The sequence below is a fragment of the Rhinoderma darwinii genome, chromosome 1, assembly GCF_050947455.1.
Source record: "Rhinoderma darwinii isolate aRhiDar2 chromosome 1, aRhiDar2.hap1, whole genome shotgun sequence".
Classification (NCBI taxonomy): Eukaryota; Metazoa; Chordata; class Amphibia; order Anura; family Rhinodermatidae; genus Rhinoderma; species Rhinoderma darwinii.
In genome coordinates this window covers 207,558,579-207,572,692 of record NC_134687.1, presented here as the reverse complement: position 1 = coordinate 207,572,692, position 14,114 = coordinate 207,558,579, and the positions used below count along the sequence as shown (strand labels likewise).

The 14,114-nt window shown below is 40.8% G+C and overlaps 1 protein-coding gene across 2 annotated transcripts in view; it reads left to right on the top strand.

Moving 5' to 3' along the window:
- GPAT3 (glycerol-3-phosphate acyltransferase 3) overlaps positions 1-6,169 on the top strand; it is a 62,982-nt gene extending 56,813 nt beyond the window's left edge. For both annotated transcript variants that reach the window (XM_075861121.1, XM_075861130.1), the window contains exon 12: positions 5,612-6,169. In XM_075861121.1, coding sequence (XP_075717236.1) covers positions 5,612-5,708 — 97 coding nt within the window. In that variant the 3' untranslated portion in view covers positions 5,709-6,169. The remainder of the gene's footprint in view (positions 1-5,611) is intronic.
- The last annotated feature ends 7,945 nt before the right edge of the window (positions 6,170-14,114 follow it).

The window sequence follows — 14,114 nt, the reverse complement described above, 5'->3', positions numbered from 1 at the left end:
TCCTAGAAAAATAAAAGGACGTTCTAAAAAACAATGCCAACATAAAGTAGCCATATGGTAAATGTTAGATAGTAATACCACACAAAATGGTTACTCGTTGTCTTACAAGCAGATACATTTAAACTTCAAATTTTTTTCAAATTCTGAATTTTGGTGGTTTTCACAAACACTAATGTTAGTGGAAAAATTTGGTTGATAAATTCAAAGTACAATATGTCATGAGAAAATCTCAGAATCCCTTGGATAAGTAAAACCATTCCAAAGTTATTACCACAAAGTGACGTGTCAGATTTGAAAAAAATCCATGTCCACAAAACCAAAATTGGCTGTCTCCAAGGGGTTAACTAGCATCCCCCCCTCTGGTCAGTGGTAGGGCTGGACAAACCAATCATTGCAGCCCACATCTTTCTGATGTAGCCGCCTCTCATTGATCAAAAGCAATCAGCTGGCTCCAGGCATCAGAAGGTACTGACGGTTTCCATGGAGATTGGGACGCCAGCGCGTTCCTTCGTGTTTTGATGTATTATAGGTAATTGGCAATCAATTTTAATTGGCCTCTAGTTCATTACTATTATAGATCACTCTATCCATATTTCCCCTATGTACTAACTAGGGTCTGGTCTAGAGCATGTCCTATAGGATACTGTCATATATAGGATACTGTCCCATATTAAAAGGCAGGCAGATCGTATTATATACAAGATATATCGGTATGTATTATACAGCATAGTCTATAATATATCCTATGGGTGAAAGGAGGGGATGAAACTTGAGGCTACTGTCATGCACCCTGTATAACCATATCCACCATCTTGTACACTATATACAGGCCCTAGGTTCAAATAATCCCATAAATGTCAGAGGAGTGATGCTTCAAACACCCTAAATGCCTATTACAGCCAAACAAGGAGCAGCTTACAGTCCTACAGGGAGACATTCACCCCCATTGAATGTGTAGCCTCACAGACATATCGCTTCCATATCTCATTACTCCACGAAACACGTAAAATAAAATTTTTCGTTCAATCCTTTAGGCCTCATGCACACTTCCATCACTGTTTTCACGCCCGTTTTTTGACGGGTCCGTGAGCCCGTTTTAGCCGCCGTGTGATTTCCGTGTGCACTCCGTGTCTCCGTTTCAGAGCGCCGAGCATGGTACTGTCCAGGGTGCTGAAAGAGCAGGGTTGTTCAGCGCTAGTCACTGTACAGGGTGCTGAAAAAGATAATGGGCTGTACTGATCGACGGTAACTTTTTCAGCACCCTGGACAGTGACTAGCGCTGAAGAATGACCATGCTCGGCGCTCGCAAAATACAATTTATGAAATAAAAAAATCAGTTCATACTTACCCAGAACTCCCTGCATTTTCCTCCTGTCCGGCATCCTGGGATGACGTTTCATCCCATGTCACCGCTGCAGCCAATCACAGGCTGTAGTGGCGGTCACGCAAGTCTGGATAACGTCAGAAGGCCGGCCTCCAGGGATGACTCTTCATCCCACGTGACCGCCTCTGCAGCCAATCACAGGCTGCCGCGTCATACAGGAAGGTCGGACTGACCTTCACCAAGACAACGATCGGGGGACGTATGAACTGCTTTTTATTTTATTTTTAATCAGCAGCCTCTTTTCTCGATCAGTAAATTGATAGAGACAAGTGGCTGCCGATTAGTGTAATGTACTTCTGCCCGCCTGTTGCTAGGCAACAGCTCCGTCACACACTGACGGCACACAGATGCCTTCCATGTGCCTTCAGTTTTTTTGGACGGCCCCATTGACTTGCATGGGCCTCACGGTCACGTAATCTCGGACCAAAGTAGGACATGCTCTACTTTTCTCGGAACGGAGCAACGGGGCCGTAAAAAAAACTGAATTGTGCATGGCCCTATTGAAATGAATGGGTCAGGGTGCTAGCCGTCAGAAAAACGGCTAGCACCCTGAAGAAAGACTGAAGTGTGCACTAGGCCTTAGGGTTATACTATCCAGTCTAAAGATCCACTGGGTTTTTCCTCTTTTTTTAGAATATTGTTATGTCACCCTGCGATAGTAGCCTGAACTCTAGTTCCATCCCCCACATGACCCAGCGGATATATTATATACTATTGAACTAACCATACTACATAGGGAAAAATAAATAACCGATTAAGTGTGGGCTAAATTAAATACAATGTATAGGTGTGCCCTGTGGGAAAAAATAATAAACCACAAAAATATCCACTGGACAAAAAACTGTTTAATCTGAAAAAAACTTTATTGTAGAACACACATAATCAAAGAGAAATGTAAAAATGCTTAAAAGGAGAAAGAACCCACATTAATGGTGGTGAGAGGCAAGTACATAGTTCATTGCAAAAATGGTAAACTGACCTAAAACGTGCCACAGAACCAAATAATGAATAGTAGATTGCTGGCTGCATATAACGAGCTGACCAGCGTTAAATAGAAACCAGAAGTCCAGCTAACAAATAGGCAGAAATAAACTATCATTTGCAAGGAATATACTAACCACCAGCCCCAACTCACGTTTCAGGCCCCATGCACACGACAGCAAAAAACCTCCTTTCATTGAACACTGACACCTTTCCGTAGCACTACGGAAGGGTGTCAGTGCTGTGGAAATGTTCCGGGAATTATGGAACATGTCCGTTCTTTCGCATTTTGCGGGCCGTGCTCCCATACTTTGTGGGCCGTGATTGCGGGCACGGTCGTGTGCATGGGGCCTCACTCCTTTCTTTGTCCGGGGATCACATGGATAGAGCTATTTATAGTAGTGATGAACTAGAGGCTAATTAAACTAAACTAATCGATATGTAAGAGATACATATTAATGTATGACTGCATCCTACTAATATAGGCACTGCATGCCAATTACTTATAATACATCGATACATGCAATGTAAATAACTCCTCTCTCAAAACGCTCACGCTCCTCTATCCCCAACCAACAAAGAAGCATTGGGATTTTTCTGAATGAATGAATAAATGCAAACAAAGTTACGTCCTGGATACTGACTCAGATGCATGTTGAGCATAGAGCTTAATCCTTATTTTCATATGTGCCTTGAGTGCCGCTGTGACAGTACGATTGTGAGATCCTGCCTATAGGAATGCGCTGGGGTCCTGATCTCCATGGATACCAGCAGTACCTTCTGATGCCCGGAGCCAGCTGACTTGCTTTTGACCAATGGCTGACTGCCACGTCGGAAAGTCATGGGCTGGAATGAGTGGTCAGTGGTAGTGTTGGACAAACCGGGGGGGGGGGGGGTTGTCTAGTTTAGAGCGCCGGACGAATGCTGTATCTGTGAGGTTGATATCAATGCCTATCACAGAAATCTATGGTGCTACACAATTCATTGAAAGTACACTGCTAGACAACTCTGTACTACTAGACGAAGACAAGATTCTCACGTTAGTTTCTCCATGTTCGTGTGAAACGTGGCTTTTCTTCACGTCCAATGACGTTGTTTTAACGGCCGTCACATGGACATACTCTACGTTCATCTGAATTCGGCCTAATTGAAAGTAATGCTAAGAAATAAGCACTTTAACGTTGAGGACTATGAGGATGTAGATGCACTACAGAAAAGCGTAGGACCAATTTTCTGCCAATGAGGCTAGATTGGATCAAGATTGCTGCAGGTCTATGAGCCTGAGGGTATGTTCACACGGCAGCATCCGTAACGGCTGAAATTACGGTGCTGTTTTCAGGAGAAAACCGCACCTTAATTTCAGCCGTAATGGCATGTTGAGGCGCTATTTCGCTGCGTCCATTACGGACGTAAATGGAGCTGTTTTTCCATGGAGTCAATGGGAAACTGCTCCATTTACGTCTGAAGAAGTGACAGGCACTTCTTTGACGCGGGCGTCTTTTTTACACCCCGCCTTTTGACAGCGGGGCGTAAAAAAAAATGACCGTCTGCACAGAACATCGTAAGACCCATTCTAATGAATGGGCAGATGTTTGCCGACGCTTTGGAGCCGCTATTTCAGACGTAATTTGGGGCAAAAACGCCCGAATTACGTCCGTAAATAGTGTGTGTGTGTGAACATACCCTAATAATGCTCGCTAGAGAGTTCAGTATTGGGGCTTGTCCACACGTAATGGATTTGCTGCAGAAAATTACTGCAACGTTTACACACCATCTAGCAGACCATTCGCTTTGGAAAATCTGCACCACTTTTTTTTTTTTGCTGTGGCTTTTCTCAAGGGCTGTGGGATGGTGATCTTCCTGTGATGTTATTTTCACCCCCCGTAAGAAATTATGAAGTACATCAGAAAAACGCAGGAAATCAGTCTACTTTCCGCAGAAATAATTCACATGCTGTGGAAATAAAATACGCACCGCAGGTGAATTTCTGGACTGAATTTTTCCGTGATGTGTTGATGACATTTGATCAACGCCCACTTTGCTGCTACTGTATTCCGCTGCATATTTTCAGTCTGCTATTCCGGAAAATATGCAGCAATTCCGTTACGTGTGGACAAGCCCTTGTTGGTCTGTTCTGCCGCTGAGTGGCTCTGTTATAGACCAATGCTCAGTCCTATAAATTGAAAATTCTTCTTAAGTCCTCTTCTACGGAGATATTTAACAGGTGTGAATTTACTTTAATCGTGTGTGTGTGTGTGTGTGTGTGTGTTCTTCGTAAGCCTTCAGTGACCACACATATGCAGTTTGGCTTAAAAAGAAAACAAAAAAACATCACCACGAAGCCAGGACCCAACCCAAAAATAATGAAAAGGGAAGGCCAAGACATGACTAATCATTTTTTTATTTATTTTTTATTTTTTTTTATACAGGATTCACAAAACAAAAAAGCTGTGAAACATACAAAGCTGCAATCATTTTAAGATGGAATCACACATGACGTCTTTGAGCAAATCGCAGGAGTGAAAACAAGAGACTAGATCTATTGATCTTTTCGTTAGGCCTTATCTCAGACTGAACACGGCTGTGTGAATAAGGGCCATATGTCTTCCGCATTTCCCGGACCAAACACAGTTCATGGAGCCGAACTCCTAACATCATAGTCATCCATAATTCTGTGAGTCTCTGCCTCCCTGTGGGACTACCAACCCATATTGAAAACCAGGATTACAGTATGGAACCGTATTCTTGTGGGAAGGCAGGGACACCTAGCATCATAGATCACTATGATGTTAGGAGTACGGCTCCCTGAACTGTGTTCAGTCCGGGAAATGCAGCCGACATATGGCCCGTATCTCACGGACTGCACAGTTCGGGAAATGCAGCCGACATATGGCCCGTATCTCACGGACTGCACACAACCGTGCGGTAAGGCCTAACTAAAAGACCAATATGTCTTGTCTCTTTTTGTATTCTTTTGCTCACAAACGTTGTGTGATTCAATCTTAACATTATTGCAGCTTTGCATGGTTAGATTTTTCTCCACCATGTTTCACAGCGATTTTTGTTTTGTGAATCATAAATCTGTTAATTTTTTTTCAGAAGTCCAGAACAGTGTTGTGACCTGGGTAACAGTCAGGCTCAAGTTAAACTGTTCGAAATGAAACACAAACTAAAAAAAAAAGTAGGTCGTCTTTACATGAGTAGAAACCTTCAGAAACCAAAAAATGATTTTCTGTGTTTTTGTAGGGACGGTGGCCTGAAAAGAGACAAAGTGAAAGATTCATTCAAGGAGGAGCAACAGAAGAACTACAGTAAAATGATTGCAGGAGAAAATGTTTTTTAGAGGGAAAACTGATCAATACCGCATCTGCAGAAGCTTTAAAGACTCCAAGGATACTTCTGGTTATATTTTCTACGGTTTAGTGCCTTTTCCGGATTTACCCTTCCTCCTCATTAGTTTATATTCAAATATTTTTTTTTCTCCACTTGATTTGAACAAGCTGTAACTATTCAAGTGTAAGTCAACCATGACGCGGTGCCAAGGGTTTTAGATCTTGCGATGTTGAGGAGGAAAAGGGTTTTGCTATAAATAGATATTTTAGCCTTCTCAATACTGTAGGTTAAGAATGTCCGGTATACGATTGGTGATTTCTTTACTTATTTGTGGGCACTATTTAATCGGCATTTCCAAAGAGCGGATCCCATTGACCTGAAAATGAATTGTAATGAACGATATCAATGTTTTCTGTGTGATGTGATTATTGTGCAATAATTGTCGGATTAAAGTATGCTTGTGTATATTGATTCTTGCATGGTTTTGGCCTCCAGTAACTGGTAGTTATCACTGTTTCAGTGTAAATGGTGGAAAACCATTATTTTTATACGTTTTATTCAAATTTTCTGATATACGCCGTATCAACGAGCTGTGTAATGCACATGATCAGGGTAGGTGTTAAGTCTCAATATTTCCATTCACATACAGCAAGCAGAAAACGTAAAAATGAAAAGGAATCTAAACAAAGTGGAATTAGCAGAATTTATTCTACAACAATATAAAGTGGAATTTTACATAAACTGGAATATGTCTTTTAGTGACCAGACTATTTTAGACCAAGCTATTTTTTTTAATATTTTTTCAATAGTGCCATTCAAAAAGCTATAACCTCTTCCTTCTTTTTGCATCAACATAGCTGCATAAGGTCTTGTTTTTAGCGGAACAAGTTTTTTTTAGTAGCACCATTTTGGGGTACATATATAATTTTATTTGACTTTTCTTGGGGGGAGGGGATAGAAAAACCCAGCTGGTTTGCCACTTATTTTTTTGGCCTAAATTTACGTTTTGTTTTTTTTTTATTTAATTTTTTTATGCGGTACGACTTGTAGTTTTTATTGGTATCACTTTGGAGTACATGCAACTTTTTGATCACTTTTTTTTTCTTTTTTCTTCCACATTTTGTAAGTGGGAAAAGTGTGGGTATTGAGCGCCACATCTGAGGGGTTAACCAAGCAGGATCGGTACTGATATCGATCCTGCCCGCTCGAGCAGGTCTGCTCCTAGCCCTCAGCTGCCTCTTGGTAGCTGAGAGCAGGCAGATTTACCTGCTTCCGGCAGTGTTTGTTTATTCCAATGCTGCACCATAGAAAGGCTACTGCATCTGAATAAAGTAGTTATTGGAAGTTGTAAAAACACATATGGGCATTTACGAACTGGATAAAGGTGGCTTCACACAGCGTTTTTTCAGGAAAAAAATGCTGCAATCATCTATTACTTTTGTAGATAATATGAAATCATTAACCCCTTCGCGCTCAGCGACGTACTATTCCGTCGCGCTAACAAATACGTTCGCGTGTTCGTACAGCAGCTGCCGTAGCTCCTACAGCGGGGACCGATCGATGTGTCCCTGCTGATTAACCCCTTAAAAGCCGCGTTCAATACCGAACACAGCTTTTTAGGGGTTAAGCTACAATCGCCGGCCTGCTACACGATAGCGGGTGGCGATTGGAACTATGGCAACCGGACACCAAACAATGGCATCCGGCTATGCCATCGACGGAAGCCTAGTGGGTCCTGACAGTCAGGACCCACTGTGCTTGCTGTCAGTGAGTAGCTGACAGTTCTAATACACTGCACTTCGCATGTAGTGCAGTGTATTAGAATAGTGATCAGGGCCTCCCGCCCTCAAGTCCCCTAGTGGGACAAAGTAATAAAGTAAAAAAAAAGATGTGTAAAAATAAGAAAATAAAAGTTTTAAAAGTAAAAATCCCCCTTTTTCCCTTATCAGTCCTTTTATTATTAATAAAAATATATAAACTATACATAATTGGTAGCGCTGCATCCGTAACGGCCTGAACTACAAAATTATTTCGTTATTTATCCCGCACGGTTAACGCTGTAAAAGAAAATAATAAACTGTACCACAATAACAATTGTTTGGTCACTTCACCTCCCAAAAAATTGAATAAAAAGAGATCAAAAAGTCGCATGTACCTAAAAAATGGTCCTGATCGAAACTACCGTTCGTTACGCAAAAAATAAGTCCTTGCACGGCTTTCTTGATGGAAAAATAAAAGTTACGGCTCTTAGAATAAGGTAACATAAAAAGTGAATGATTTTTTTACAAAAAGTATTTTATCGTGCAAACGCCATAAGACATAAAAAAAAAACTATAAACATCTGGTATCGCCGTAATCGTATCGCCCCGCAGAATAAAGTGAATGTCATTTATAGCGCACGGTGAATGCTGTAAAAAACATAGAATGAAAAAACAATAGTAGAATTGCGGTTTTTTTTTTAGTCACCACGCCACTTAAAAATAGAATAAAAACGGATCAAAAAGTCGCATGCACCCCATGAAAACTACAATGAATTCCTCAAGGTGTGTAGTTTCCAAAATGGGGTCACTTTTGGGGGGTTTCCACTGGTTTGGCACCACAAGACCTCTTCAAACCGGACATGGTGCCTAATAAAAAGGCCTCAAAATCCACTAGGTGCTCCTTTGCGTCAGAGGCCGGTGCGTCAATCCATTACCGCACTAGGGCCACATGTGGGATATTTCTCAAAACTGCAGACTCTGGGCAATAAATATTGAGTTGCGTTTCTCTGGTAAAACCTTTTGTGTTATAAAAAAAAAAAAATGGTCTAAAAAGGATTTTCTGACAAAAAAAAAAATAATTTAAATTTCACCTCTACTTTGCTCTAAATTCCTGTGAAACACCTAAAGGGTTCATAAACTTTCTAAATGCTGTTGTGAATACTTTGAGGGGTCTAGTTTTTAAAATGGGGTGTTTCATAGGGGTTTCTAATATATGGGCCCCTCAAAGCAACTTCAGAACTGAACTGGAACTTAAAAAATAAATAAAAATGAGGCAATACTTCGCTTCTTACATTATACTGATAATGAGCCCTGCCTACCACGAGATTACCCCAGTTTTGACAGTTTGTATAAACTGAGACCCTTATTAGACCGTTTCAGTGCCCGGTTTTCCCAAGCATACACCCCCGAGAAGTGTATTTCTATTGATGTGTCCTTGGTATATTTTAAAGTGAGGGTTCAATTCCGCGAGTACCTGCCGGGTAAGAGGGCAAGGTATGGCTTGAAGATGTATAAGCTGTGCGAGAGTGCATCAGGGTATACCTACAGATTTAGGATATATGAAGGGAAGGACACCAGTATTCAGCCACCAGAATGCTCTCCCTCCACCCACTGCTGGACCAGGGTTACTGCCTCTACCTGGATAATTTTTATACCAGCTCCCCACTCTTCAACTGCCATGCGGCACTGCTAGAAGAAATCTGAGAGGCCTCCCTAAGACTCTGCTTGGGCAAACACTCAGAAGGGGTGAGAGCAGGGCACAATCCAGCAGCAACATATTGTGTGTCAAGTACAAGACAAGAGAGATGCCACACCAGTAGCCATGTACCTGTACGAGGTACTAGTACAGAGACCCCCCAAACCAGACTGCATCCTGGACTACAGTAAGTACATGGGAGAGGTGGACTTGTCAGATCAAGTCCTGAAGCCCTACAATGCCATGCGGTGTGGTATAAGAAGCTGGCCATGCACATCATACAGATGGCATTGTACAATGCGTACGTGCTACGTCGATGTGCAGGCCAGACGGGAACTTTCCTGGAATTTCAAGTCGTGGTTATCGAGAAACTAATTTTTAGGGACCAGGAAGGGGGGGGGGGGTTGGCTCCCAGTACTTCTGGAAACGAGGGCATACGCATCGCACCAAGGCAACACTTTCCATGAGAAGTTCCCCAAACTGGCAAGAAGGGAAAAAGTCAAGAGGTGCAGAGTTTGTTATAAGAGGGGGATAAGGGAGGACACAATATATCAATGTGAAACGTTTCCTGAAAAAAACTAAGGCTCTGTATGAAAGTGTTTTCAAATTTATCATACATCCCTTGATTTTTTAATCTACCCCAGTTTTACTTACCCTGATGCACTCCACACAGCTTATCACCCTCATCTTTCCCTTCTGAGCCCTGCTGTGTACCCAGGCAGCTGTTAACAGCCACGTGTAGGGTATCGCCGTACCCGTGAGAACACACATTACAGTTTATGGGGTGTATGTCTCCGGTCAAAATGCTCACTACACCTCTAGATGAATGCCTCAAGGGTGTAGTTTTTAAAATGGGGTCACTTCTTGGGGGGTTTCAACTGTACTGGTACCTCAGGGGCTTCTGCATTCATGACTTCGCACCAGAAACTCCCCAGTAGGCCAAATGGTGGTCCTTTCCTTCTGAGCCCTCCCATGGGCCCAAACGGCAGTTTATCACCACAAATGGGGTATTGCAGCACTCAGGAGAAATTGGGCAACAAAATGGGGTCTTTTGTTCCCTGTGAAAATAAAGTTTGATAAAAAATGACATCTTATTGGAAAAAATTAAATTTTTTTCATTTCACTGCCCAATTCAAATAGGTGCTGTGAAAAAACTGTGTGGTCAAAATGGTAACCACAACCATAAATGAATTCCTTGAGGGGTGTAGTTTCCAAAATGGGGTCACTTCTGGTGGGTTTCCATTGCTTTGATAGCTCTGGGGCTCTGCAAATGCGACATGGCACCCGAAAACCAATCCAGCAAAATCTGGACTCCAAAGAACAAATAGCGCTCCTTTCCTTCTAAGCCCTCCCATGGGCCCAAACGGCAGTTTATCACCACAAATGGGGTATTGCTGCACTCAGGACAAAATGGAGTACTTTATTTCTTGTGAAAATAAGAAATTTTGAGCTAAAACTACATATTGAAGCCATAACGCCACACATGTTTGAAAAATAGTTACAAAACTTTATTTATTAGGACATACAATATAAAATAACAAATTTAAAAGATGAAAGGATCTAAAATATCGGTGTGGTGACTAAGAATGAATGGCAAGAGAAGCGGAGCTAATACATAACCCTGTGGTCCTAATGTCCAACTTTAAGGTGAAAGAGATTATGCTAAATAGGAAAGGTTAACATGTAAATAGTTCAAGTTGAATACAGAAGGAAAACAAGTCCCAGCATGGAGAATACTGTTGAAACAGACAAAGAAGTCCGCTTCAGAAGGCAAGTGTATATGCAGGCTTACCCATGGAGATGAATTGTCAAAGGACACCACACCGTAGCCTGATCTATTAGCGCCCCGACGCGCGTTTCGCTGATGTAGCTTCCTCAGGGGGGTAAATTTTTTACTCCGCTTCTCTTGCCATCTTTATTATTTTGGGACATATAGACGCTTCATGGATTTAATATAGACATCAGTTGTTTAGCTCTTGTTATAGGCATACATAATTACTGGGAATGTTCTCATGCAGGATCCCCGTGGTTTAATTCATTCTTAGTCACCACACCGACATTTTAGATCCTTTCATCTTTTAAATTTGTTATTTTATATTGTATGTCCTAATAAATAAAGTTTTGTAACTATTTTTCAAACGTGTGGCGTTATGGCTTCTGTTTCTCAAATTTTTCCATGATATATTGGAGCTTTGCTACAATATAACTATGTATTGGAGGTGTTTTGATACTTGTTAGTGGCACCTAACCTATGACTTGACCTGTTGAGTTTATATATTTAAAAGTTTATATATTTTTTTTTTAAATTCCCAGCCCAATTCAAATAAGCTCTGTGGAGAAACTATGGGGTCTAAATGGTCACATTACCCTTGAGGAGTGTAATAAATTGAATTCCTTGAGGGGTGTAGTTTCCAAAATGGGATCACTTCTGTTGGGTTTCCATTGCTTTGATACCTCTGGGGCTCTGCAAATGTGACATGGCACCCAAAAACCAATCCAGCAAAATCTGCACTCCAAAGAACACACAGCGCTCCTTCCCTTCTGAGGCCTCCCATGGGCCCAAACGGCAGTATGGGGTATTGCTGCATTCAGGAGAAATTCGGCAACAAAATGGGGTATTTTGTTCCCTGTGAAAATAAGAAATTTTGATGAAAAATGACATTTTATTGGAAAAAATCTCTTTTTAAATTTCACAGCCCAATTCAAATATGTGCCGTGTAAAAACTGTGCGGTCAAAATGATAACAACCATAAATGAATTCCATGAGGGGTGCAGTTTCCGAAATGGGGTCACTTTTGGGGGATTCCTCCTGTTTTGGCACCTCAACACCTCTTCAAACCTGGCATGCTGCCTAAAATATATTCTAATAAAAGAGGCCTCAAAATCCACTAGGTGCTTCTTTGCTTCTGGGGCTTGTGTTTTAGTCCACGAGAACACTTGAGCCACATGTGGGATATTTCTAAAAACTGCAGAATCTGGGCAATACATATTTAGTAGTGTTTCTCTGGTAACATCTTCTGTGTTACAGAAAAAACATTAATACAATTGAAATTCAGCAAGAAAAATGAAATTTGCAAATTTCACCTCCACTTTGCTTTAATTCCTGTGAAATGCCTAAAGGGTTAAACAAACTTTCTAAATGCTGTTTTGAATACTTTGAGGGGTCTAATTTTCAAAATGGGGTGTTTTATGGTGGTTTCTAAAACATAGGCCCCTCAAAGCCACTTCAGAATTTTCTTAAAAATATTAGAAATTGCTGTTTATGTTCTAAGCCTTGTAACGTCCAAGAAAAATAAAAGAATGTTCAAAAAACGATGCCAATCTAAAGTAGACATATGGGAAATGTGAACTAGTAACTATTTTGGGTGGTATAACCTTCTGTTTTACAAGCAGATGCATTTAAATTCTGAAAAATTCTATTTTTTATAAATTTTCTCTAAATTTTGCAATTTTTCACCAATAAACACTTAATATATCGTCCAAATTTCACCACTAACATAAAGCCCAATGTCTCACGAGAAAACATTCTCAGAATCGCTTGGATAGGTTTAAGCATTCCGACGTTATTACCACATAAAGTGAAATATGTCAGATTTGAAAAATGGGCTCTGAGCCTTAAGGCCCAAACTAGGCTGCGTCCTTAAGGGGTTAAACTCCCTACAAACCGTGCAGGTTTTTTGTTTTTTTTTCTTAGGGGGGTGTTTTTTTTTGTTAAGTGGTGATTTTACAACAGCACAGCAAGGCTGGATTTATTTTTTTTATTTTTTTTTCTAGCATTTAGTGTTTTGGTTCCCCCCCCCCTCAGACTTCCAAATGTTTTTTTTGTCTCTGCAAAAGAAAACGTGCCAATGGGCTTGGCGTTTTTTATTTTACAGCTGTCTCAGCGATGTTTTTTCCAGAATAAATCGTGTTGCAAAGGGAAGTTTTCGAATTGTGTGATTTTCAATGTGAAAACGGTACCAAAAAAAAGTAGTAAAACACAATGGGGCAGAAACATTTCAAATTGAGCCAGAATTCTGTCGTTCACGCGGTGGGCCACAATTTACTGTTAAACATTTTTCCTAAATGCTTGGCAAGGGGTGTGGCTTATTTGAGAGGGTGTGGTCTAGCAGAAAAGGGTATGGCTTAAAATGACACCGTGGGCCAAAGTTTTGGTGAAAACTGGCGAGCTAAGCCAACTAATAGGTGGTTCAAGTGCCTAGCAAGATGTGGAAAATTTTTCATACAGCTTGCACTACTTTGATAAATTTGGCGCATTTTGTGACTGCCTTGTCTTAAGTTTATGCAATCTAAAATGTAAAACAGGAAAGGTTTACTAATACTAATATTTGCAAAAAAACATGCGTTTTTTTTTAAACATTGAGGGTTTATTTTATTTTTTTAAAGATGCTTTCTACAGGCCAAAACAAAGTGTGTGTGTGTGGTAATGGAACTACAATGGTAAGTTTGCACACTACAGATTTGTTGCAGAAATCTCTGCAACTGAAAATCAGTACTGTACATCTGAATGGAACGGTTTCTGCAGCATGTGCATGCATTGCTGCAGGAGCCATTCAGGTGGTACTCATTCTTCAGTTATATAGCTTCTGGACAATCCAGGGTAAATATTTACATAATGAACTTGTCTCTGTTTACAAAGTTATTTAAAAAAAAAAAAAAAATCCAACCTATCATACAGTGTTGTTCCAGAGTAAGGCAAAAGCACCCATGAGCTGGATGCCAATTGCCCTATATTTGGGGCAAAAAATCCTTCCCAACTCCAGTTATGGCAAACAAAATAAAATTCCTGGATGAAGATCCTATCTCCAGAAATATAGTGCCCATAATGTATAATATTAAACGGTATCTTTTAATAAAGGCATCCAGGCCCATCTTGAACTTTGTTCAATAAATAAACCATCACAAATGTATGGCAGAGAGTTCCAAAGTCTCTCTGATTCAAAATTCCTTCAGAACAGAT